At 44.8% G+C, this 26,819-nt stretch overlaps 1 protein-coding gene across 34 annotated transcripts in view; it reads left to right on the top strand.

Moving 5' to 3' along the window:
- The window catches only part of ST7 (suppression of tumorigenicity 7), a 295,626-nt gene extending 286,136 nt beyond the window's left edge, over positions 1-9,490 (top strand). For 16 of the 34 annotated variants that reach the window (XR_011387009.1, XM_070069825.1, XM_051847997.2 and 13 more), the window contains 2 exons: positions 1,458-1,597; positions 2,388-3,444. Coding sequence is in view for 29 of the 34 variants with exons in the window: in XM_070069825.1 (XP_069925926.1) it covers positions 1,458-1,597; positions 2,388-2,507 (260 nt within the window). In the remaining 5 variants the exon portion in view is untranslated. 34 annotated transcript variants of the gene reach the window in all.
- Positions 9,491-26,819: the final 17,329 nt, after the last annotated feature.

The following is a 26,819-nucleotide window of genomic DNA, read 5'->3' on the forward strand; positions in this document are numbered from 1 at the left end:
CCAGAGTTTACCTTTTGACTCCCTCTTCAGGGAGATCCCTGCTGAAGTTTCAGTTTTCTGCTAAGAAAGACAGTTTTCTGAAAAGCACAGTGTTTTTAAATGTTTTAATTGAGTCCCACGAAGTTTCCATGGAGATAGATTAGCTATTAGAACAAGATTACAGAGTTTGTAAAAGAAACTCCGCAAGGATAACCTTTAGAAGCCTGAACCAGGGAATCCTGGCTCCCATTTATGTCAGTGAAGGCAGTGGTGCAAATCTGTGGCCCTCCACGTCCTTCCTGGCTTGGGGGTGAGGCTGTGAGGCAGGTTGCTTCCTATATTTGGCACACGGAAAGGACAACTGTGGTCACGTTCAGTTCTGAGGGCAGTTCCATCCGGGGTTTGAATCCTCACCCGGATTCCAGTAGGCATCCTGGTCTGTGCTTTGTCCCTCCCGGATCCCGTCTGCTCTGTGCTGGGCAGTATGGGTTACTAGTTAAGGCTCTAGTTAACGAGAGCTGCGTGTTGGAGGAAGGGCCTTTGGAGCCTGTATGTCCTGGGGAACGTGGGTCCCTCAGGTGCTTTCGGTTAGCGTGGCGCTGGTGCCCACCTGCCGTTTCCCAGCCACTCCCCCAGGGTTTCAGCCCCAGCAGGTCGTCCTTTCTCCTCTGGCCAACAAACAGCACAGCACACTACAGTCACAGGCAGCCACTTAATGAGCAGAAAGGAGGAGTTGCTTCTCATGGCTTTTGTGCCATAGCTTTTTGATTTCCCTCAAACCCAATATTTGAAGTTTAAAAGTCATGAAAGGCACCCTAAAGAGCACCTGTTTTGTTTTGTTTTGGGTGATTGTTGGAAGTATATTTATCATCAAGAGTCTCCTTCAATTGGGCCAGATAACCCTGAGCAGCCTTGACCCTTACCCCTTGCAGGTTGAATAGGCCAGCATGTGAGGTCCTTGTTGAATGTCTCTGTCAGGGTAGTAACCTCCACTGACATTTTTAGAGTGTGCCAGGAAAAAAATACAAGATAAACTAGCATTGCCTCATTATAATGACATGACAAAATACAGGAAGGTAAAAATGTAGACCAGGGATTTTTTCCCCCAGTATACTTGCTTTTGTATTTTCTAGGTTTTGTACAATGGGCATGTGTTTTGAATAAAGTTTGGTTGTTTTGTGGAGAAAGATTGTGTATTAGGCGTAGATGGCGCTACTGTTCTTGCCCATACATGTGCAACATCACACATTGTCCCTATCAAGCCTCTAGCTAGAGTGCTGAAGGTTGGCCGTGGACTTGGGAGAACCACATAGGTAGCCTAAAGCTGGGTCAGTTGATGGCTATAGTTTGCCAAGTATCCAACCATTTTCATTCCCAGCAGGGCTAGCCAAATCTCCAAAGAGTCAGTCCCAGCATATAGAAATTCCCCAGGGATGCATTTCGCAGTTCTAATATGTCCCCTTTGGTCTTCTCCACAGCTTTCCATGAAGTCTCAGTTTACCCAAAGAAGGAGCTTCCCTTCTTCATTCTCTTCACTGCTGGATTGTGTTCCTTCACGGCCATGCTGGCTCTCCTGACACATCAGTTCCCGGAACTCATGGGAGTCTTCGCGAAGGCTGTGAGTGTTGGCCACGAGGGAGGCCTCAGGGAACAGACAGGGAAGCCAAAGGGGGCATATTGGAGAATTGGGGATTGCCACACAGGCGTGCATATGAGCCCGTGGAGATCCATTGCTCACTGTTTGATGTTCGTTATCACCAATGGAACCGCAAAATTAAGGGTCAGGAGATAAAGTGGGAGTTGTGAGTGCATGCCTTGCCTCATTTCATGAAACCAGTTCCCAGCAGTTTCTTAAAAAATGCTCAAGGTCCAAAAGGATGGATAGAATAATTTAAAGAATGTTAGCTGATGAAAAATTTGTAGGAAGTTGTTCAGCTTGGTTTAAATTGAATGACATTCTTTGGCTACTGTGGGTCTTTCCTTCATGAAGGATGAGATTTATATTTTCAATCAATAGTTTTTTTTAAATGGCCACAACCATTTAGCTTATTTGGGGGATGAACTGGGAGGGCATGAAGGCTTCTAGTAGTCAGTGCTATGCTTCATGGCAATCAGACATGAGCAAATGCATCAAGAGGCTCTACGGAGGGATGCAGAGAGGAGCTTTAGTAAGAAAAGCCACCTGCTTGGACAGCCAGGAGCCTTTGTCCCCTTGTTGAATACTGCCCATTTTAACCTGGCTGTGCAGTGAGGGTAAGTGTGCTGATGTGGCCACAGCTGAGTTTCAAACAGAAGGAATATGGCAGAGAGTTACAGTTGTTGCCCTGGAATTCCAATCAGATTTCAAGGTGAGTGTACTCAGAAATGATCATTTCTAACTTGGCTGGGTTGATTTAATCCCTTTCCAGATGATTGACATTTTCTGCTCGGCAGAGTTCAGGGACTGGAATTGCGAGAGTATTTTCATGCGTGTTGAAGATGATCTGGAAATGCCGCCGGCTCCTCAATCTCAACATTTCCAAAAGTGAACTCATCACCCTTCTCCCCCCACCACCAAAACAGTTCCTCCTCCCGTATTCCTGACCTCTACCAGTGGCCCTGCCATCCACCCAATTAGTCAAGCCAGCACCTCGGCAGGCCTCCCAAATTCTGCCCTCCCTCAATCCCTGCATCCCATCGCTCTCGGCCTTCCCAGCTGTCAGTTCTAACCTCCTAAGCAACTAGGCATCCGACGAGTGTGATTTCCCTCTTCCTTTTCTCCTCCTTGCCCCACTGCATCTCGTTCAGGCTAGGTCCTTGTTACTTCTTGCCTGGACTCCCCCAATGGTCTTCACTGATCTCCTTGCTTCTAGGCTTATTCTTTGCAGGTCTTTCTTCCATACTGACAGAAGAATGATCTTCCTAAATTGAACATCTGAGCATGTCACTTCGCTGCTTGAATTTCTCCAATGGTTTCCCACCCATTTCAGAATCAAGTCCCAGATCTTTCGCATGGCCTCCAAGGCCCTTTATCATCTGGCCCTTGCTTGCGTCTTCAGCCTCCTCTCTCCCAACTCTTGCACTGACACTGCTCTTCGAGCAAATGAATTACTCACCATCCTCAGCCGCACCAGGAGCTTGCACAGCTCGGTGCCTTTGCACGTGCTATTTGCATAGAATGCTCTTCATTGTCACCACCCCATCTCATCCACTCTACTAACACCTCTTCGTTCTTTCATACTCAGCTTTCTTTAAATGTCTCCTGAGCTGAGTCAGGTGTCCCTGTGTGATCCCACAGTATTCCATGGATACGTATATTATCACATTTATTATACTATGTATTATAATTGTTGAAAACTTGTGTGTCCATCTATAGAATGTGAGCTCCTTGAGAGCAGAACTGTGTCTTCCTCATCTCTGTATCCCCAAAGCTTTGCACAGTGCCTTGCACATAGATTTTTAATAAATGATGATTCAATAAATAAACGGTAGTGGTCTCTGCAGAAAGAACCAATGTCAAGATCAGAGAAGGTTCACCATTCCTTTTCTTTTTTTGCGCTTAGAGTCATGGACTCTTAGAGTTGAAAGGACCTTAAACAGATTGCCTTCAACAGGAACGCCCAGTGGAGGCCTTCTAGACCCATCTCGAATACTTTCAGTGATGGGGAGCTCATTGACTTAACAGCAAAGCCATTTCGTTGTTGAATTACTTGGAATTCTTCATGATACTACTAAAATCTGCCTCTCTTACATTTCTACCTATTATTTTTATTCTGCCAAATAATTCAACTTTCTCTTTGAAGTTCTTAAGACAGCTCATCTATTCACAGCCCCCTTCTCTTTCGTCCAGGCTGAATATTTTAAATTTCCTTAAGTCTTCTGTATGTGATGGATTTCTAACCTCAGTATCACCCAGATTGCCACCTTGGATGTTGCTTAGTTAATGGGTCTTCACTGTTTGTTATTTTCATCTACTCTCTTACCAATCTCTGAGTAAAAATAGTTGCCAAAATTCTGAAGTTAAAGTGTAAGCTCAGTGGAATGTGAATATGAATATATGTACATTAGACAGTTACCATTCCACCTTGTTTCTCCCTTACACATGTTTTAGAGCATATTTGTGTAAGAATGCCTTAGGTCCAACAGTGGTGTAGCACTTGGGAGTTTGGGTTAAGTACAGAGATTCACAGCCTCCAGTGTGCATAGATTTCACCTGGCCATGCCACCAGAAAACAAGAATCTTGAGCGTTAATCCCTAGGAAGCTGTATTTATAACCAGGCCCAGGGGATTCTGAGGACGGAGGTTGGTGATTGGTCTCAGCAACGCCGAACCTTAGAGCAACCGTTGGCAGCCATGTGCTGGCAGAGCTGCTCGGTGACAGCGTCACGGGACACAGTGGTTTCAGTCTGGCTGTGCCTTGGAGCCACTGAGGGCACTTCACAGTGACTGATACCTGCTCCCACTTCAGACTTGATTGGTCCAGGGCACAGCCTAAGGTTGTCAGAGGCTGGGCAGTGACTCAGACTGTGTGACCAGGGCTGAGAACCAGCACACTGAATGATATCACTGATCGCCCCGGAGTTTAAGCAGCAAGAGCACTGGGAGGGGAGGGGCTGGGGTGGGGCAGCTGGTGAGTAGAAAACTGCGTGGGTGTGCAGCCCTCTCTCCAGAGTCCTGGATAGGCACGTTTGTAATGGAGGTTAAAGGAGAGGCCATTCTCCTCGTTTACTATTTCCAAGCCTTTGGTTTTTCACTCCAGGAGCAAATGATTTTATGAAACATACATCCGCCTTTAGGGTCTGCATGTTTCTCTGTGATAGTTTGATCAGTTGTCCGTAAGTTTCAAAGGTCATTTAAGTAGGCTTGCTCTGGAGCCTCTGAGTGGAGGCTCCCATTCATCTCGTTAGGGTCTAGCAGTCTCCAGCAGGTCTGGTGAGACATGTGGGGAAGGAAGATGGATGGCCTGAGAGAGACAAGCCACACCCCGGCCCCGCCCCCGCCCCCAGCATCTTCTCCGCATCCTCCTCACTCTCACTGCATCAGGCCCATCCTGAAGCCCCCACCCTGCACCCCACGGGTTATCACAGCTGCCCTAAAGGCCATCTGCAGCTTGTGAAAATGATTTTCTCAGCCTTCTCCCGAGATAATGTCCCTGGGATAATGACTTGGAGTAGAGGCAGGCAGATTGCACTGCCACCCGCCAGGCTGCGCAGCCTGGGAACCCTGCAGTGTGTTTACACATTGGTCTGCAGCCAGCAAGGAAGCTGACAGTGACGGGAGAGCCACTGGAAAACAGTCAAAGGAGAGGTTTCAACGGCCGCCCCGCCCCCACATGATCAACTTCAATGACTTAGGACCATCTCTTCCTAGAATGTTTAGGTACCTAGATAAGGCTGCTCATATAAATAAGTTATGCCCAACTCACCCCTCACAGAATGCAGGAAGGTCCCAGTCTGACCTTCTGCTCTCAAGGGCCCCGTCCCTATCCCTCTGGTCTCTCTCCTCCCTGGAGATTGAGCTCCCTGACTTCTGACTCTCATCTTCACTTATAGGCCCTGACCTCTTTGAAGTCTGATATTGATTACAGTGAAATGTCAATTGTCTGATGGCACCAGGGTACCTGGAACGTATTCAGATAAGCAGAGGCATTCCGGACGTGCATGCAGCCTGTTGGGAGCCCTGACCTCCTTCTAAGTGATGCTGTTTCAGGAAAAGGAGGATCAGGCGATTGAAGTGTCACTCTCTCTTTTTTATTAGCTGAGTTGCTTTTTCTCACCACACGACATTGATTGAATTATGGGGCGCTTTGGTTAGAGATCTGACCGTGTGTCTCTGCCCTCTGAACAGAAGTTTTCGACATTGAGATAGATGGGCTGTTTCAGGGTTGCCTGGTGTTGCTCATTCAGACTTAACTTTCCAGGCAATAAATTTCTCCCCGAGTCCAGAAGTGTAAGTGCCGTTTCTCTTTGTGTATTGGTTGGGTCTCAGGCAAAGTTGTAATGACTAATTTTCAAACGTGTGACAAAGTACAACTATGCATAGCGAGCAAGGCATGCCCCTTCAAACTTTTAAAAATGCTACCAGATGAAGGCCGTGGGTGTTTATCTGGTTACCAAATGGAAGTGTTTAGGAGCTTCGGATGCCCTACTACCTTGTGTGCTTCCTCCTCGTGGTGTGGGACGGAGAGGAAGACGTGGGGCAGTGTGCTAGGAAGAAGGCGGCTTATTTGAAGACAGTAAATTAGGCTCTCTAGGATAGAGTTCAAAGGAGTCTTGCCCAATTCCCCAAAGAATGGAGCATCCTGGATGTGAAGGAGAGACGTAATGCATTCCATGCATTTTAGACATTGGGACTTAATTCTCTTGTGAAACCTTGTTGAGAATAGCAAGTGTCATATAGGACAGAACAGTCCGTTGCGTCTCACTGTGCAGCGTGGGAAGAGCTGGCAGCTATGGATGTCAAAGAGAGTGGAGCACTCCTCTTGATTTGGGGCTTTTTTATTCAAGTTAAGTCAGTGCCCAAAACAAAGCAAATCAAGAAAAAATGCCTTTATCTTGAACTAACCCTGTAACATCTTCCCATTTATTCTGCACCTGAGGTTGAGGCGCCTGATGTCCCCACATTCTAGTGTGTGATGACTTTGAGGGACACCTGTCCTCTGATTGCACTGGCTCATGCCTCATATCCAGCAGTTCCTTCCCCACTCTGTCACAAATTCAGCAGTTCTGAATCTGTTTTTGGTCAAGTCTTTAGGATACGATAACTTCACCAGCAGTATCTCCTTGTTTATTGAGCCCCATCTTCTAACACCTGTTGGAATCTCTGGCTTATCCAGACCACTTAAGCACTTATCTCCTCTTAATAGAGTTGAGTATTATGGGCAAATGCTGTGGTTTATTGAGCCTTGTCATTTTCTGATTATATGTGTGTGTATGTGTTTGAAAGGGACATGTAATACAACACATCCATAACTGTGTATATACACAAGGGATAAAAGTTCATGGGAAATGGAATTAAAAGATAGCTTTATTTTGCTGCAAAAAAATTTGAAATCCATGCATATGAGGTCTTTTAAAAGTTCATAGAAAATATGCAATTTCTTTTAGTTTTGTACCAAAATAAATCATTGAATTCCATTCTTCTACAAACTTTTTGAAGTACCTTCATATATATATGTTTATGCTTAATTTTAAAATGTTACCGTAGTGGAAATTTCAGCACTAGGCTTGTTCCACATTCATTATCTTCACATCACCAGGATTTTACAACTACTTTCAGAGGCAGCTGGGGCAGTAAGTACTCATTTCTGGATTCAGTGTCTCCATCATTGTCTCCTAACTGCTTCAACAATGGTACCCAGTCTAGTTCTAAAATGTGTAAAGAGATAGGTAGTCCATCCAGTTAGGTGAGCATCCCAAGGACATCAAAAACTGCCACACACTTAACACTCGTCTGAAGACAGGACTTCCCTGCTTTTGCTCAAGCACAGACATGGCTGTCTGCTCCTTAGCTGCAACCCAGCCTCATGGTCAAGGCCTCCTGACCCACTCTTAAACTCGACCTCTAAGTGTATCAACTAAACAGAGCCACTTTGCCTCTGCTGGTCATCTCCTTTGCTTCCCCTTTTCTGTTGAGGCTGTCTATTGAGCCTGTAGGGTCCACCCTGCTCATGTTTTTCATCCGTACCCCATCTCTATCTCTTGATTCCCCAACCATCCATTGGGATCTGTTGCAGTTGCCTCACTTACATCTTTCAACATTCCTTTTCTGAACCTTCCTAGTACTTTCTTTGGGCTTCTGTCCTGTGTGGCTATCCTGCTTGGCCAATCTGGTCATTATTTGGCTCTGCCAAGGTCTTAGTGGCCCTGCTCCCTCCACCAGTGGGCCTTGAGCTTCTTCACCAGGGTAGGGAGGTGGGGGCATTGTCCTCCAGGCTCTTACACTTGCCCAGGGCTCAAGTGCCTTACTGAGTAAATATATTTAATTGACATAAACGATAGATTGGAAGTGGATTCCAAATTTACAGTAACCTGAGTTTCCTTCATGCAAATCTCAAACTTGGTGATCAAGCTGTAATGTGTTACAGGCCTTCTCAGTATGTGTTCTACTTGTCTAAAAAAAGAAAAAAGAAAAATTCTGCAGTCAGTGAATTTGGGAAACTTGCCCACCATACGTCTTCTTGAGGACCCAAGATCCATAAAATGTGTGACCAAGCATACATAGCATCATTAAGTGTACTCTCCACTGAACTTGTCTGATTGCAGAACCACATCCCCTCTGCACGTGATACACACGCTCTGTATTGTCCTGTGGGCAGTTCTGGGAGGTGTAGACAAAGCTGTGCTGTGAGCAGGGGATTAGGAGAGAGGATTCGACAGTTGAACCACGTGTTGAACCAGAGTGGGATACTTTGGTTCTGAAGAGAGGTCAAGGAGACCGTCCATGTACCCTTCTCTTCCCTGAATGGGATGGGGCCACCCCCTACTACCACCAAGAGAAGTCTGACTCTTGAAAGCCGTAGCTAATGAGCATTGTTCTCTACATGGAAAGAAGAAGGAATTTAGTAGCCAAATGGTGGTCTCTGAACGGTCGCTCAGAGCAGCTCTTTCAACAAGACACGTCCTGCCTGGAATAGCCAGCCTGCTGCTTTCCCTGCAGCTCCTGGGGTGCCTGCTGCCACACAGCTGGTTCGGAAATAAGCAGGGCTGCACAGGTGTTTGAGAGACAACAGGATCCCAAAGCAATTTACGTACAACAAACTTGACTTTGTAAATTGCCACTTCCACTTAAAAGTGCTAAACTCAGATGCATGGGCAGGTGGTCTAAGCTGTCTTCTTTCCAAAGTCTTCAGCCCACCTTGCCACCCATCTGTCATGCCTGTTTGATGACACCTGTCATCTTCATGGGCAGCCAGCATATCCCAAAGCTGAGCGGGTCGACCTGGGCACCGCAGGCCAGCTGTCTGCGGACACTGCTCCCTTATCTCCTGGGACAGGTGGTAGGGACTGGAATGTGGCTCTGCCCATCAACCAGTGCTTCCTATAAAGGTCAAGATGAGATTGCAGCCTACAGACTTGCGTAATATAGACTTGGGATGCACGCATGGGTCGGAGAGGTGCGTTGCATGTTTGTGGACAAGGTCACCCCTGACTGCCCTGTCTTTCTGGTTTCTTTGCAGTTCCTCAGCACTTTGTTTGCCCCCTTAAACTTTGTCATGGAGAAGGTGGAGAGCATCCTCCCATCCAGCCTGTGGCACCAGCTCACACGGATCTGAGGGAGCCCACGCCGCTCGCTCACCTCGCCCCGCTGGCTGCTTCCTCTCTTCCGTGCCCACTCCTCACGGACGGCGGGAGAGCGGGAGGCTGGCGGGGAGGGGAAGCCATCCCAAGACGGCAGAGTGTTCACGGACTGTCCCTTCCGTATTAAAGGCTGTTTGGTTGTACACAATTCATTCATGTTCAGTTCTATTTTATTTTGCCTTCAGAAAAGAAGAAAAAAAAGTCAAAAATAAACTTTTGTGTATTGCAGCAACAAGTTGTGTGTTCCCGTGTCTTCCAACCCTGCAAAGTGTTGGTGTCCCAAGGTCAAACCTACAGATTTACATTTTGTTTGCCAGGGACCCAGATCTGCCGAGGTTCTCTTTGCTGATGGAACTCATCTCAGCCGGCCAGAGGAACCGCTCACAGTCAGTGACTTGGAAAATGGAATTTTGGGTTCAAAATTGCTCTGTTTTTCACCCCCAAACTGAATGTCTTCCTAGGCCAAATGCATGAAAAGAAGCTTCCAAAATGAATGGCAGACAGCACTTATATGGCGTAACAGGTTGCCCCAATTCAGAGACTCTATCCAGGATTAATATCCAACTCTGTCATTCCAGGAATCATTTACATTTTGCTTTAGAAAACTTCTCATGAGAAGGAAACTTCCAACAAGAAACTACAAATCCAACAGTCCAAGTAGAAAACGACCACTTTTCCAACCTTGCCATCTTTACAATTTAATTAATTTATTTGAAAGGCACAGAGACAGAAAGAGATCTCCTATCCGCTGGTCTATTTCCCAATTGCCCACAACAACCAGGACTAGGCTAGGCTGAAGCCAGGCTCCGGGAGCTCAATCCAGGTTTCCCCTGTGGATGGCAGGAACCCAAGTACTTGAGCCATCACCTACTGCCTCCCAGGGTTAGCACTGGCAGGAAGCTGGATCAGAAGTAGAGTAGCTGGGCCTCAAACCAGGCACTCCAGTATGGGATGCGGCCGTCCCTTGTGGCCCCTTAACCAGAGCAGCGATGACCCTGAACGTGGCCATTTTAAAAATCTCCTCCCATGAGGGTACGTTTTATTTATTTTTTCGATGTTTGCATTCCTGATGCTCCAATGTTAGCATTCTTGGAGTATTTTAAACCAAAATGATTGTTTGTCCTCACGCCTTTGAAAGCCTTGCCCATGAGTCATACCTTGCTTAGCATCTGACTCTCCTTCAGCAAAAAATGAGAAAGATCAAAGAAATAGACTTGAATTCTATTTTAGAAGTGAAACGTAGCTCTATTTAAAAGTCTCAGTGCAATACCTTAGAAAAACCACTGTCCTTTACACAGTCTATTTCCTCTTTTCTTCTGAATCCTAAAGCTTTGCCCACCCGTGTGAAACAAGCACCTTCCCCGTGGACTTCCTGCAAGCTCCTAGTTTTATCCAAGAGGAAAGTCAGGTGGGAGATAATGTTCAGGTGCGCCAGGGCTTCTTAAACTTTTGGCAAAATTTTTTTTGTACCCACTTTGTGCTTCTGACTCTTGCTCTTCAGGAAAGCTCCTAGCATGAGGTTGAACCCCGTTTTTCAGTCCAGTAGTGCTGCTCGTGAGGACAGAGGCCACGTCTGCCTTCTTGACCTCTCTATCTCTTTGTTCCCCAACACAGCCCTTGATGGAGCAGATGCTCAAATGATTGGAATGAATGTGTGAGAGAGGTATGATAGGTACAAATAAACTTTTGCCCATGTCCAGAGGAGAAAGAGTGGTCCCAGCTGCGAAGGGCCAGGGAAGCCTAGGATTGTAATTCTGAGGTGCATGCAAGAGGAGCTATGAGGCACACTCTTTGATTCAATAGATGAGGGAACCAAGAGATTTTGACCTGGCTGAGCTGCGACTCCAGGTTGTGATAAGTATTAGATGAGAGGTGTAAGAACCTGTAGGCATGGGAAATAGAAATGGGTCAAAGTAAGTTGTTACAAACCCCAGCTTGCCAGAAATGCAGCAAAGAAGTGTAAGATAAAGATTTAAAAGTGCCTAGTGAATTTCATAATCAGGACCTCAGTTTCATGGAAAGGAGAGGTGGCAGTTAGACTTCAAGGGTAGAAGGAATTGGAGGATGAATGTGGAAGAAATATGGGGGCAAAATGAGTCATGGGCGCATAATAGAGACTGTTGGAGGAAGGGCCTGTGGACTAAAATGCTGTGACCCCAATGCTCCCTTTCTTCCGCCTGCCCCCTCAACTCCTCTGCCCAATGCGTGAGCACGTCACCGCCCACTCTTGCAGGTCTGGCATCTTTGGGCCTGATACCAGAGAGGGTGCTCCTTTGCCCACTCTGCCTTGCTTTGTTGTCCAAAAGGAAAAGCATGCAAGCCCTCTTTTATCTGAAGGGTTCCATGCAAATCTGCAGAGACATGGAGCAGAAGAAACCAAAACGGGAGTAAAGTTGGTTTTATAATGATCATTTTTACAGGCTTCTTATACTCTGTTCATGGTCTGTGGTTCCTGACTTCTTAATGAGATGGCAACTGGAAACCATGCCTCATTCTCCCTCTCTGCTTTTATTTCCACTTGAGGGTGCATCAAAATCCATTCTGATAGGCTTTTCTCTGGGAACATTTGTGCTGCTAGCAGGGCACTGAGTGTCCCTTAGCCTCAGCTTGTGTGTCTTTGCTGGAATCCAAATGCAAACTTTCTGAATTACATATCAGCAAATGGAGTCTTGCAATGTACACAGGAAATGATACAGTAGGACCAAATGGGATGATCTCTGGGTTGGGTCAGGCTTCACAAAAGAATCGGGGAGCCTGCCTGCCAGCGTTTGAATGGCTCGCCCTCCAAGATGCATGCAGTAGCTGAATCCCAATTGTGAGGTAGTCAAGAGGGCGACAACTTAATTTGACTGCATTGCTTAGAAGTGGGGCCTTTGGAAGGTCAACAGGGTAGAGCCCCTGTGGTTGAAGACTTGCTAGCTTTCTAAGAGAGAGAAAGAGACCAGGAGACACACGCATGTGCTTCCTGTTCCTTGCAATGTGGTGACCTCAGGCCTCAGGGTTTTGTCAGCAAGAAGGCTGTCGCCAGACACAGCCCCTCCACCTTGCACCTCCAGAACTGTGAGCCAAAATAAACTTCTTTACCAACTTCCCAGACTCCGGTATTCTATTATAGAAATGGTAACAGAAAGTGGAATAGTATACTTCCACCTTCTTATACGGTCTGGAATAATGAAACACTGAAATTACTTACTATTACAGGATTAAGTAACACTCAGACATGAAGCATATGATTTTAGTGGTTTGTTACTGGTAGATTTTGGATCACCTTTCACTATATGTGGTGATTGGTCCATGCAAACCTTCCTCTTCTGATGTTCAGTTGATTGCATATTTTTTTTTTAAGATTTATTTATTTGAAAGAGTTACACAGAGAGAGGAGAGGCAGAGAGAGAGAGGTCTTCTGTCCGATGTTTCACTCTCCAGACGGCCACAATGGCCAGAGCTGCGTCGATCAGAAGCCGGGAGCCAGGAGCTTCTGGGTCTCCCATGCGGGTGCAGGGGCCCAAAGACTTGGGCCATCTTCTACTGCTTTCCCAGGCCATAGCAGAGAGCTGGATTGGAAGAGGAGCAGGTGGTTCTCGAACCGGCGCCCATATGGGATGCTGGTGCTTCAGGCTAGGGCGTTAACCCGCTGCACCACAGCGCTGGCCCCCATGATTGCATATTTTTCTAGAAAATTACCATTTTCTGTAGGCATACAAATGTGTTATCAGAGTAAAATGAATATACAATTTATATTATATATTTCATCTCTCTGCATTTGCGGGGTTTTCTCTTTCTTCGTTTGTAATTGTGTGTATTTTTGCTGTCTTTCTCCCCTTTTAAAATAGATTTCTTTTAAAGATTTATTTATTTACTTGAAAGTCAGAGTTACACAGAGAGAGAAGGAGAGGCAGAGAGAGAGAGAGAGGTCTTCCATACAATGGTTCACTCCCCAATTGCCCACAACAGCCGGAGCTGTGCCGATCCAAAGCCAGGAGCCAGGAGCTTCTTCCACATCTTCCATGTGGGTGCAAGGGCCCAAGGACCTGCACTTTCTTCTACTGCTTTCCCAGGCCATAGTAGAGAACTGGATCAGAAGTGGAGCAGCCGGGACTTGAACTGGTAACCATATGGGATGCTGGCACTGCAAGCGGTGGCTTTACCCACTATGCCACAGCACCAGCCCCCTAAAATAGATTTATCTATGTAATCTGGTTCTTTCAAAGAAACAAATTTTGGCTGATTAATTCAGTCAACAATTCTTTTTGTTATATATTTTATTTTTTTTAACTTTTATTTAATAAATATAAATTTCCAAACTACAGCTTTTGGATTACAGTGGCTTTTTCCCTTTGACTTCCCTCCCACCCGCAACCCTCCCATCTCCTGCTCCCTTTCCCATCCCATTCACATCAAGATTCATTTTCAATTCTCTTTATATATGGAAGATCAACTTAGTATATATTAAGTAAAGATTTCAACAGTTTGCACCCACACAGAAACACAAAGTGTAAAGTACTGTTTGAGTACTAGTTATACCGTTAATTCACATTGTACAACACATTAAGGACAGAGATCCTACATGAGGAGTAAGTGCACGGTGACTCCTGTTGTTGATTTAACAATTGACACTCTTGTTTATGGCGTCAATAATCCCCCTAGTCTCTTGTCATAAGTTTCCAAGGCTTTGGAAGCCTCTTGAGTTCGCTGATTTCAACCTTATTTAGACAAGGTCATAGTCAAAGTGGAAGTTCTCTCCTCCCTTCAAGAAAGGTACCTCCTTCTTTGATGGCCCATTCTTTCCACTGAGATCTCACTTGCAGAGATCTTTGATTTAGGTGTTTTTTTTTTTTTTTTTTTTTTTTGCCAGAGTGTCTTGGCTTTCCATTCCTGAAATACTCTCATGGGCTCTTCAGCCAGATCCAAATGCCTTAAGGGCTGATTCTGAGGCCAGAGTGCTGTTTAGGACATCTGCCATTCTATGAGTCTGCTGTGTATCCTGCTTCCCATGTTGGATCGTTCTCTCCTTTTTAATTCTATCAGTTAGTATTTGCAGACACTAGTCTTGTTTATGTGATCCCTTTGACTCTTAATCCTATCATTGTGATCAATTATGAACTGAAACTGATCACTTGGACTAGTGAGATGGCATTGGTACATGCCACCTTGATGGGATTGAATTGGAATCCCCTGGCACGTTTCTAACTCTACCATTTGGGGCAAGTCCGATTGAGCATGTGCTAAACTGTACATCTCCTCCTTCTCTTATTCCCACTCTTATATTTAACAGGGATCACCTTTCAGTTAAATTTGAACACCTAAGAGTAATTGTGTGTTAATTAAAGAGTTCAACCAATAGTATTAAGTAGAACCAAAAAAAAAAAAAAATACTAAAAGGGATAAAGTACTAAGCTGTTCCTCAAAAGTCAGGACAAGGGGCCGGCGCCGCGGCTCACTGGGCTAATCCTCTGCCTTGCGGCGCCAGCACACCGGGTTCTAGTCCTGGTCGGGGCGCCGGATTCTGTCCCAGTTGCCCCTCTTCCAGGCCAGCTCTCTGCTGTGGCCAGGGAGTGCAGTGGAGGATGGCCCAAGTCCTTGGGCCCTGCACCCCATGGGAGACCAGGATAAGTACCTGGCTCCTGCCATCGGATCAGCGCAGTGCACCGGCCGCGGCGCGCCGGCCACAGTGGCCATTGGAGGGTGAACCAACAGCAAAGGAAGACCTTTCTCTCTCTCTCTCTCTCACTCACTGTCCACTCTGCCTGTCAAAAATTAAAAAAAAAAAGGATAAGGGCTGATCAAGTCACTGTTTCTCATAGTGTCCATTTCACTTCAACAGGTTTCCTTTTTGGTGCTCAGTTAATTGTCACTGATCAGGGAGAACATATATTTGTCCCTTTGGGACTGGCTTATTTCACTCAGCATGATGTTTTCCAGATTCCTCCATTTTGTTGCAAATGACCGGATTTCATTTTTTTTACTGCTGTATAGTATTCTATAGAATACATATCCCATAATTTCTTTATCCAGTTTACTGTTGATGGGCATTTAGGTTGATTCCAGGTCTTAGCTATTGTGAATTGAGCTGCAATATTTTATTTTATTATTTTCAGTTTTTACCTATTTGCTCTTCCTGGTGTCTCTTGTTTATAAGCTTTAAATTTTTTTGATAAGGAACATATGTAAGCCTATAAATTTTCCTGAATGTTCCATACCTTCTGCTATCAAGGGTTCTCCTCCTCATTCTTTTCTGGAAATTTCTGTTTGGGTATCCATTTATTTAGGAGTGATTGCTTTTGGATGTTTTCTGGTAACTGGTTCTCCGTTATTGCCTCTTAGGGACTAATTTTTAATGTTACTCTGTTGTATCTATTGAAAACCTCAAAGATGCTCAACTGCCTGCCTTCAAGGGCAGTAAATACCAAAATGTCACATCTGTGAGTTACTCCTGGGTAAACTATTCTTTCTTATTTCCATATTTTAAAAAAAGCCTCCATCTTTCTTCAGTGTGAAACTTTGGGGGCAATGCCACACACTCAAAAGTGTCTGTGTCCCTTCCTCTGGTTCTTCTTACTCTTCTCCTTGTCCTAGGGCCACACACTTCAACTTGAAGCACAGGTGTGGCCATGTTGACAGGGAACAGAGTGGACACAGGTAAGGAGGACTGTGGAAAGGCTCTAAGAGGCTGAATGACATCCTTGTCTTCTGCTCTGCAATAGTGACAGCTTGGGTATACTAGGAAGTTGAGATTCTAAAAGGAACTGGGTGTTTGGGAGATCTTGACAGTTAGGACTAGCCTTGAAAGGTCTAGTCTTATAGTTTTGGGTGCTGAGGAGTGAATCCAAGCAGCCAGGAATGTCCAAGCCAAGGTGGCTGCCCCTCATCAGGAGGGCTCAGGAAAACTGCAGGGTCCAGGAGAACAAGAAACCAGCAGGTGGTCTCTCTAATTTCCTCCAGAGGGATATCTACAAGTCTCTAGCAGGAGCCAAGAGGGCAGAACGGAGGCAAGTTCTCTTCCCTTCTCTCCAACTAGTCTCCTGTCAACATCACAGCCTTGTGGGTCCTTGAGGCTTGTGTGTGACCAACCATTGGAAGAAAACCTCTGGAATAGAAAATTTCAATTTTTCATCATTGCACGGCAAGCCAGCCTCAAGATGGTATGTGTTTGTCCAAGAAGGGTAGTTACAATTTTATATGATGCACAAGGATTATAACTTTTAAATGTGTTCTTTAAAATTGTATGCTTCCTGCTCTAAGACTCTGTGTCACCGAGGCAGCAGGAAATTTCATCTCGAGCTTGAGCAGGATTGCCCACCTCCAAGCGGGTGAGCATTTGGAAGGTCAGTGTTCTGGTTGCTTCTAACAGCACAGTTTCCAGGCTCCCAACTTATCTGAAGTTCTTGGCACACGCAGGCCCCAGGACCTCAAGGCTCCCACGCCATGCCCCCCATGTGCACCACATTCTGCCACCCTTCCCGAGGTCTAGGTGTTGCCTCTCAGCCTCTCCTGCCCCTGTTCTGGACACACAGGGCCTCCTGCCATGAAGACAGACCCCTCCAATCACAAACTCCTCCAGGCTGCCACCGCTTTCTCCCAGAAAATGTACTGGGGCCGATAACTACAAGCTTGGGACTCCTGCTTGAAATGTCAAAAGGGAAGATGCAGGGAGAAAATATGATTAACACATCAAACAATATTTTGGCCCCACAAAGGAGATATTCTTCACATCCAGAGCAAATTGGACTTATTTGTTCACTCTTTCCTTTATTTGGCTGGAATTTATTGAGGACCTCCTGTGAGCTTGGGATAGCATTACGCTCTCCCAGTTGACCTCAAATGCAGTGCTATTCACAATGTTTTCCTTGTGCATTTATTCGTCCTCCACTGGACCACCAGAAATTCTCAATCCACATGATGGCCTGGTGGCCTCCATTATTTGGGGTCAGCTGTCCAGAAGCTCCTGGAAGCATTCCTTTTGGTTTTCAATGGAGACTTCACGGCCTAGATAGTCTAAGCCTGATAGAGGCTTAGACTGCTGTGTAGAAATGGGACTGGACACAGAGCCGAGATCTAAGCTGATAGAAGGAGTGTGGCCACCCAGCGAGGCCTGTCTGTCCAGATTCTTCTCTGCCTCTCTGGACAGCATTCCTTCCAGCAGGTATGGAGCACAAGCCTTGCTGAAATGAGGGTCTTGTCTTCTAGGATCAGGCAAGGTGGGTCAGAGAATTTCTTGACAGTCTGCTTCAAGACACAAAGGCAGGAGATTACTGTATATTTTTAGTTTCTATGACCTACCTTGGGGAAGAAAATTCTAACTTCTATCACCTTCCCCAGGAAAGAAGGAGAGCAGGTGTAAAGTGGGTGGGAGAAGGTCAAGGAAAGTGGTCTTTCCTTCTGAGGCCTGAAGTGCCCAGCGTGATCATCTGTACCCTTTATTTCTTTGAAAAAGTCCCATAAAAGCTTCAGGAACACAAGAGGCTATGACTTTAACAAAAGATACGCTCATTGTTCTAGTCATTTAGCAGATAACAAGGGCCAAAGAAGTTATGTGCCAGAAACCATGGACTCTCCCCCAAAAGCCCTGTATATATTATATGTGTGTATGTGTATACATGTGTGTATATATATTGTGTGTGCATATATATAGTATATATATACACACATATATGAGACTATAAAGATATATATAACCATGTAATATATAACATGCTTAACATATCCCTTGTTTAATAATAACCATGTAACATATATATTGTCTTCACATTATATATATATTATCATATATATCATCTTCATATATATTTACATATTTACATATTCCATGGTTTTATATCTATATATATATCACCATATAGGAAATCATCTTCATATCCTTGTGGTCTAGAACTTTGTATTCTGTGTTCTAGAACATAAAGCTCAATAAATGTTGGCAGGAAGGTAGAACCAACAAGATGCTAAGGATAGGATATGATGTGAAACCATCACATTTCTGTAGAAGTGCAGGAATTATATTTAGTATAATTATTGAAAAGGCAGCCCCATGAGGAGTTTTGTTGAAAGAAACTTTGCCAAATAAGGTTTTGTCTGGGAGGTACTTGATATGTTGTATGAGTTAGAGTTCCCCAATGGAATGGAATCAATACACACACTTACACGCACACATGCACACACCCCTCTGTTGGTCTGCAAGCTACAGACCTCAGAAAGCCAGTGGTATAATTCAGTCTGTGACTGGAGGGCTGAGACCCACAATGCAAAGCCCACTTCACGGGCAGGAGAAGGTGAAATGAGAGTCCTCACTCACGCAGGCAGGCAGAAGAGGGAAGACGGTGCCTTCCAGTCTCTACTCTGCCTTCTGCTCTGTCTGTCCCTCCTTGGATAGGCCAGTGCGCAGCCACATCAGGGAGAGCAGTCTACCAGGTCCTCTGATCCAGGTGCTCACCTCCTCTGGACACACTCAGAAACAACGCTTGCTCTGGGCCCTGTGGCCCACTCAAGTGGACGTAAAGTTAACCATCACATGTGCAAAATTCCTTGAACCTAATGTCATCACCCTGTACAGGGCAGGCAGGGAGTGAGTCAGGAGCTGGGTTGGAAGCCCTTGCACACGTGGGCAGTGGCCAGAGAGCATTGCCCCAGGGTGCTCGTCTCCTGCTTCTCACTCCCCGACTATTTCACCTCTAGCTGGGAGCAGATTATGTCTCACCTGAACTTTAAGCCTTCGGAGGGGGTGCTGTTCCTCAAATACCCCAGAAAGGTTCAAAGCTGGGTAGATCTCAAAAAAAATGCACTTTACATTTTTTTCCATATTGTTGCCATGTGTGTTATGATAGGAGATCAGGAACTCACATTTATAGATTAAATCATTTAGGCATTAAAAACAAGTGTGATGCTGTGGACCAGACAGAAAAATTCAGACCCGAGTTTCTTCTACACACTGGCCCAGTGAAATGCTTTTGGGGGATGCATTGTGTCTTCATCATACTGTTGCAAATTCCCAACGTCAAAAGCCGGGAGAAGTCTCATAATAAAGGCACCTGCGTAACCCAGTTCCTCTGCTTATAAGATCACAGGGTGTGCTCTCCCTTAGTAAAGAATGCTCATGAACATCTCACATTGGAAAACACTGGACCAGATGCGTGCTGAATGAAAAGGATGGTTTCACAAGGCACGTGGTCATCCTGAGACCTCATCTGTCCTGACCAGGTCAGGGCCGGCTGGACAGAAATCAGAGAGGCCTCCCACGCTGCATCAGCATGAAACCCTGCTGTGCTTCTTACCTGGGCCTAGTGGGCTCTGTGTCCTCCTCTGGCCTGCCTAGGAGGTCTAGCCACAGGTTTTTGTATGTTGTTTTTTCATGTGCAACTGTTTGTTTTCAAGTTGATATTTTGAAGTATATATTCAAAGTATATGTATTGCAAAATAGTTAAATATAACTAATTTAAAATGAATTATAACAGGCAATGCAAAAGGTTTATAGGAAATAGAATGAAAAGATAAGTTTATTTTGGCACATCACTTAATTTAAAAAAAAAAGATGGAGTGAGAGAGGGGAGAGAGAGAGGGAGGGAGAAAGAGGGAGGGAGAGAGAGAGAGAAAGGGAGAGATGGAGAATGAATCTTCTATTTAGTTCATTCTCCAAATGTCTGCAATAGCCAGGGCTGGACCAGGATGAAACCAGGAACCAGGAATTCAACCTGGGTCTCCCATGTAGACAGTAGGGAACCAACTACTTGAGCCATCACCTGCTGCTTCCCAGGGTGCATATTAACAGGAAGCTGGAATCGCAAGTGGAGCTGGGACTGAAATCCAGGCACTTCAGAAAGGGCTATGGGCATCCCAAGCAGCATCTTAACCGGTGCACCAAATGCCAAGTCCTGATGCATCAATTTTGTGGTGACAGTACATAATATCCACTTACTTTGCATTCTTCAGGAATATGCAATCATCACTAATCGCAGTCACCTTGCTGTGTGATAGTTCTCTTGAAATTTATTCCTCCTATCAATGGGAATTTTGGATCCTTTGGTCAGTGTCTCCCCTTTTTGCCCTCCTCTGTAACTGCCTCAGCCTTTGGTAACCATCATGCTACTTTCTACTTCTGTGAGATCAGCTTTTGTTTTTAAAATCATAATCACCACCTTTTTTCTTAATTTTAATTCATTTATTTTTATTTATTTGAAAGGCAAAGAGACAGAGACACGGACAATTCTGCCATCTACTAGTTCAGCCTCCAGATGGCCACAACGGCTAGGGCTGAGCAGGCTGACGCCAAAAGCCTGGAACTGGGTGTCCTACATAGCTGGCAAGGACCCGACTACCTGTCGTCACCTGCTGCCTTCCAGGGTGTAGACTAGCAGGAAGCTACACTCAGAAGTGGAGCTGGGTCTTGAATCTAAGCATTCTGATAAGACATGTGCATTGTAAGGGGTGTCTCAACTGTTGTGCCATGCCAAATACTCTCCCAGAAATCAATTTTTGAGATTTCACATGAGTGAGATCAGGTATTTGTCTTTCTATGCCTAGATTATTTCACTTAACAGGTTAATGTTGTTGCAGATGACAGTATTTCACTTTTATGAATACATCATATTCTATTGTGTTCATATACTGTATTTTGAGCCATTCTGTCAATGGATTTTTAGGTTGATTATGTATTTTGGCTATTGTGAATAGTGCTGCAATGAACACAGATATTTCTTCAACAGACTGACTTCCTTTCCTCACTCATAAACTCAATGGAGGGACTGTTTGCTCATATGATAGTAATATTTTCAAGTTTGTGAGGAAACTCCAAGCTGTTTTCCATAATAGTTGTACTAATTTGTTTTCCTACCAACTGTACGTAAGTATTCCCTTTTCTCTACCCCCTCTCCAACACTTACCTTTGTCTTTTTTACAGTAGCGATTCCAAGTAGGGTAAATTGATACCTCAGTGGAATTTAGGTTTGCATTTTCCTGATGGTTAGTTATGTTGAGTATTGTTCCATGTACCTGTTGGCCATTTGTATATCTTCTTTTGAGAAACATATCTTCAAGTCTTTTGCCCATTTTTAACTGGATTATTTGGGGGGTTGCTATACAGTTGATATTCATATTTTGGATATTAACTCCTGTCAGATATATTGTTTGCCAATACTTCTCCCAGTGCAGAGTTTGCCTCTTTACTCTGGTGCTTCTTTCCTTCGCAGTGCAGAAACTTTTATTTTATGAATTCCTATCCAGCTCTCTTTGATTTGTTGTCTGTGCTTTTGAGCAAAATCTTATAGAATGTACTTCAACACAATAGAGGTTGGACACGACAGACCCACAGCTAACGCCATGAATAGGGAAGCATTGACAGCTTTTCCTCTACTATCTGGATCAAGACAAGGATGCCCACTTTTACTGTTTTTTTCACTGTGGCACTGGAAATCCTAGCCAGAGAAATTAGGCAAGAGAAAGGCATGCAAGCTGTAAATGCAGAAGGATAATTGTCTTATGTATGGAAAACTCAGTCTCCACCAAGATGATTAAAATTAATGAAGTATTTTAGTAAAGTTGCTCTGTACAAAATCAACATGCAAAAATCAGTAGTATTTCTATATACTAATAGTGAACCAACTAAAAAATGAAATCAGGAAAACAATCCCGTTTATAACATCTGTCAAAAAAAAAATGCCTAGGAACAAGTTTAACCAAGAAGGTGAATGAGATCTACATTGAAACTAAAAAACATTGATGAAAGGAATTGAAGATACCCATCAGTGGAAAGATATCCTGTGCTCATGGATTGGAAGAATTAATATTGTGACCTACAAATTCAAGGTAATCCCAGTCAAAATAACAATGACATTCTTCACAGTAGTAGAAAAATTAATTGTAAAATGGTACAGAAACACAAAAGATCTCAAAGCCTTTAAAATGTGCATAGATCCCAATACAAAGTGGAAAACAAAGTGGGGAAATTAAAGACTGGGAAGTGGTACAATTTAAGCATTCTTTCTCTAGTCATATAAGAAAAATCCAAGGGCCATTTCTGAGGGAACGTAAGAGCTGGCTTTTTGGCTGCGGTGATCAGTGGGTACCCACCACTCCCCTGTGGCCTGATCCAAGCAGAAGCCCCTGGAAGCAGGGTGTTCAGAAACCCTCCCACAAGTCCCAAGGCCTTTGGGTCTTAAATCTACCAAATCACATTTTACCTGATTATTTTTGGAAGCAGGTTAGTGACAACCAGGACAGTCCCTCTGCAATTAGAATGTGATGTCAGAGTGAGAAAATCCCCTGTTCACTGGGAACTCCCACGTCACTCATTTTGTATTAATGATATTTATTCTCCCTTGTTGTTTTATTCTTAAAAAACGGCTCCCCTGGTTGCAATGTTATGTTAAGCATATTACATGTTACTCCAAAGTCAGTTCATATATTACAGCTTGTTCTACTCCTGGGTATACATTTCTAAATAGCTCTCCCTCCAACAGTCACAGTTCCACATTAAATATGGGCTGCAGCCTGAGAAAGTTGTCTCTTACAGCCCTGGCTTCTTGTTTTCCCTGGAAGTGGTTTCCCCTTCTATTTTATTCTCCCCAGGAAAGATGTGCCCTCTGCTAAGAAGTCTACCTGGGGCAGGTGGGCAGGATTTTGCTCCAGGGTTTGGGGAGGGGAAGCCAGGGGTGGCAGCTGTTGAATGCTTGCAGCTTTCGGTGGGTGCCGGCAATGGCTTAACACGGGATTGGGGAGGCAGAGTGGGGGGTGCCTGAAATCATCAAGATCATTGGCAAAAAGCCACAGTACCTTCCTTCTGCAACATTAACTTGATTTTTGTGCTCTGCTGTCATCCAGTGTTTCTCTTCTGCAGCTACCATGCTATTGATCACTGGCGTGGGAGCATTACTGATAGTTTCAGGAGTTTTGCTGGATGCCCCCTATGTTGTCACTGCAATAGAATCCACCATACATATTTTTATTTTTGCTTGCTGCAGGATCCAAGAATAAAGCTCAGTGAGTCACTTGGTTCTGTATTTGCTTCCTTCACTCATTCATTCATTCAACATATATTATGCACTGGGCTCCACCTAACTCTGGGACTATGTCAGTAAGCAAGTGCAGCCCCAGAGTGCTCATCATCCTTGTGGCCTGTGGTGAGGTCCACAGTCCTCGGGGAAAGTGTCCCGCCTGTGCAGGTCCTGGGGCAGTCCTCACATGGCTGATGCCAGTCACCAACAGCAAGCACCCACTTCCCTGATGCGGGACTTTGGAGTAGGAAGCAAGTCACATTAGACAGCCCATGTGCCTGTCCTGCCCAGGGGCTCATGAAATGACCCTCCCAGACCCTAGAGGCTCTCAAAGGTGAGCTACTTGGAACCACTTTTCTCCTGTGCAACTGGCCAATTCTGATTTACTCCTCAGCTTTCTTTCTAATGATCTTAGCTATTGCCCAACACCGGGAGAGGCCCCAGGCACCTCTGTGTTAGAAGATAAGGAGGAATCTTCAGAGGAGAAGCGACTGCCACAGGGCCAGGACACAAGAGTCTGTGGAGCTCACTGCTGTCTCCTAAAGCAGAAGACCGGAGACCCTTGACAAATGAGAATCAGATTGCGTCCAAAATACAGCTCAGCCTCTTGGCGCTGTCTGTAGCCATATAAGGAACTGGTCAGGAGCTGTTTATCAGAGGGGTTCTTGGGGGCAAAGAGAACCCACAGGTCACTTTAATTAGCTGAGCAGTCCCCAGCTCTGATGTGCCTGCAGCTGTCACCAGGAGGGGGGATGAGCTCTTCCAATGGCACTTTTATTGCAATTTTTTTTGTGCAGGGGCTGCAAAGGGCACCATTTCCTCTCAACTCCTCTGAGCATCTTTGCAAATATTTGCATAGGATCTTGGACTTCAGAGAATACTAGCATATAAAAATAGCTGGACTATTGATAACTAGGTATTTTAATCAAATCATATCAATGATCGTTGATCACCATGATGGCCAGTGATGCACCAAAAAGATCATTCAGAACCAACCTTCTTTTCCTATTTGATCTAAACAAGAGAAGGTGAATTAGACAGCTGCACCTGCTCTTCATTTATCTGCCTTGTTCAACCGTGATCTTATCCATGTTCAACTCCAAAGCCCAAGCGACCCTACAGCATCTATAGCCAGACCAACAAGTTCCTTTTGGGCCTCAGTTAGAAATGTTTTCATACATGTAGATCTTTAAGATGCATGTATATTTTCCTTCAAAAATATCTCTACTAGCCTTTTGTTTCTTAAAAGTCTAATCAGAAGGGCCAGCATTGTAATGTAATGGGTTAAGCTGCCTCCTGCAATGCAGTTAGCGCATGTGGGTGCTGGTTTGAGTCCCAGCTGCTCCACTTTTTATTTTTTTAAAGATTTGTTTATTTTTTTGTTTGAAAGGCAGAGTTATACACACACACACACAGAGAGAGAGAGAGAGAGAGAGAGAGAGAGAGAATCTTCCATCCACTGGTTAGTGAACCAAATGGCTGCAATGGCCAGAGCTGGGCTGGTCTGAAGCCAGGAGCCAGGATCTTCTTCTGGGTCTCCTACGTGGGTGCAGAAGCCCAAGCACTTGGGCCATCTTCTGCTGCATTCCCAAACACATTAGCAGGGAGCTGGATCAGAAATGAAGCAGTTGGGAATCAAACCAGTGCCCACACGGGACGCTTGCACTGCAGACAGTGGCTTTACCCATTATTTCACAATGCCAGCCCCCCCAGTTGTGCCACTTCTGATCCAGCTCCCTGCTAATATGCCTGGGAAAAGCAGAGGAAGATGGCCCAAGTAGTTGGGCTCCTGCACCCACATGAGAGTACCCGATGAAGCTCCTGACTTCTGGTTCCTGGCTCTGGGGTGGCTCAGCCCCAGCCATTGCAGCTGTTTGAGGAGTGAACCAGCAGATGGTAGATCTCCTCTCCCTCTCTCTTTGTATCTGCCTTTCAGGCAAATAAAATAAAGCTTTGAAAAAAAATCATCTAGCCAGATACTTATGAAACACGTGGGTTTTTGAAAAATAGGTCTCCACTCATCCCATAACCAGTCTTCTGCCACAGGAGAGACAATTGAACTAAGCTTTGAGATATTTATTTCAGCTTCATCTCTTCAGGCTCTTTTTACTAACTCTCCCATGAAGGATAGGAATCCTGAAATCTGATTTGATTTGCCCCATCATATATAGGAAGTTTTTTCAAAAATTCTCCTTCTGTTAGCACCATTATAACAGCCCTCAGAACTTCATATCATAATATCTCTCTATTCCTTCCCATTGTTAACAGAGCCTGTATGGGTGGTGACCAGCAAATGTTGAGTACAAGGAAAGAGAAAGGAGGCAGGGAGAGGTGGTTGGTTAGAGTCCTAGAGAGATTATTCTCCCAGGCTGTCATGAATTCAGACCCAGTATGTATGCCTGGGGCACTGGGGCACTGTGTACTGTGCAGTTCAATAGTGGGAACTGAAATGTTGCATCAGGTATTTTAGAAACAAATCACTCCTGAAAATTCTCTACACATGTGAGTGGTGAAGGGCCTGACCAAGGCCTGAGTCTGGGTGTCTTGAGGAACCCCATCTCCTTGTTTCCCCACACCTCCCTCGTAGTCCACATCTCCCATAAAACACAGGTTTCTGGAACCCGTAGCTGTATAGTTCATCCAGAAGGCTAACAACAAGCTCTCAAAGGGAAATTAAGAAAGAAATCCCACTTATTGTTGCATCAAAAATAATAAAATACTTAGGGATAAACTTAACCAATGGAGGAAAAGATTTCTACACTGGAAACTGTAAAACGTAAGTCAAAGAGTTTAAAGAAAACACAAATAATGGAAAAGACATTCCATGTTCATGAATTAGGAGATTCAGCATTATTAAAATATCCATACTACTCAAAGCAATCTACAGATTCACTGTATTCCCAATCAATATTTCAATGGCATTTTTACATAAATCAAAGAGGCAATCTCAACATTCAAATGGAACTGCAAAGTACCCCAAATAGCCTGAGCAATCTTGAGAAAGACAAACAAAGCTTGGAGGTATCACACTTCCTTATTTTAAAATATATTACAAATCTACAAAAAATAGTGTGATACTGGCAGAAAGACAGACATTTAGACCAATGGAAGAAAATAGAAAGCACAGACAAACTCATGAATACATGTATGGTCAACTAATCTTTGACAATGATGCCAAAATATACGATGGGGAAAGAACAATCTTTTAATAAATGGCATTTGGAAAACTGGTTATCTACATGAAAAAAGTAGAATTGACCCTTGTATAGAAAAATCAACTCAAAATGGACTGGGGCCGGCGCCATGGCTCACTGGGTTAAGCCTCTGCCTGTTGTGCCAGCATCCCATATGGGCACCGGTTCTAGTCCCGGTTGCTCCTCTTCCAGTCCAGCTCTCTGCTGTGGCCCAGGAAGGCAGTGGAGGATGGCCCAAGTGCTTGGGCGCCTGTACCTGCGTGGGAGACCAGGAGGAAGCACCTGGCTCCTGGCTTCAGATCGGCATATTTCCTGCCGTAGCGGCCATTTGGGGAGTGAACCAACAGAAGGAAGACCTTTCTTTCTGTCTCTCTCTCACTCTATCTGT

Source organism: Oryctolagus cuniculus, chromosome 3 (assembly GCF_964237555.1).
Source record: "Oryctolagus cuniculus chromosome 3, mOryCun1.1, whole genome shotgun sequence".
Classification (NCBI taxonomy): Eukaryota; Metazoa; Chordata; class Mammalia; order Lagomorpha; family Leporidae; genus Oryctolagus; species Oryctolagus cuniculus.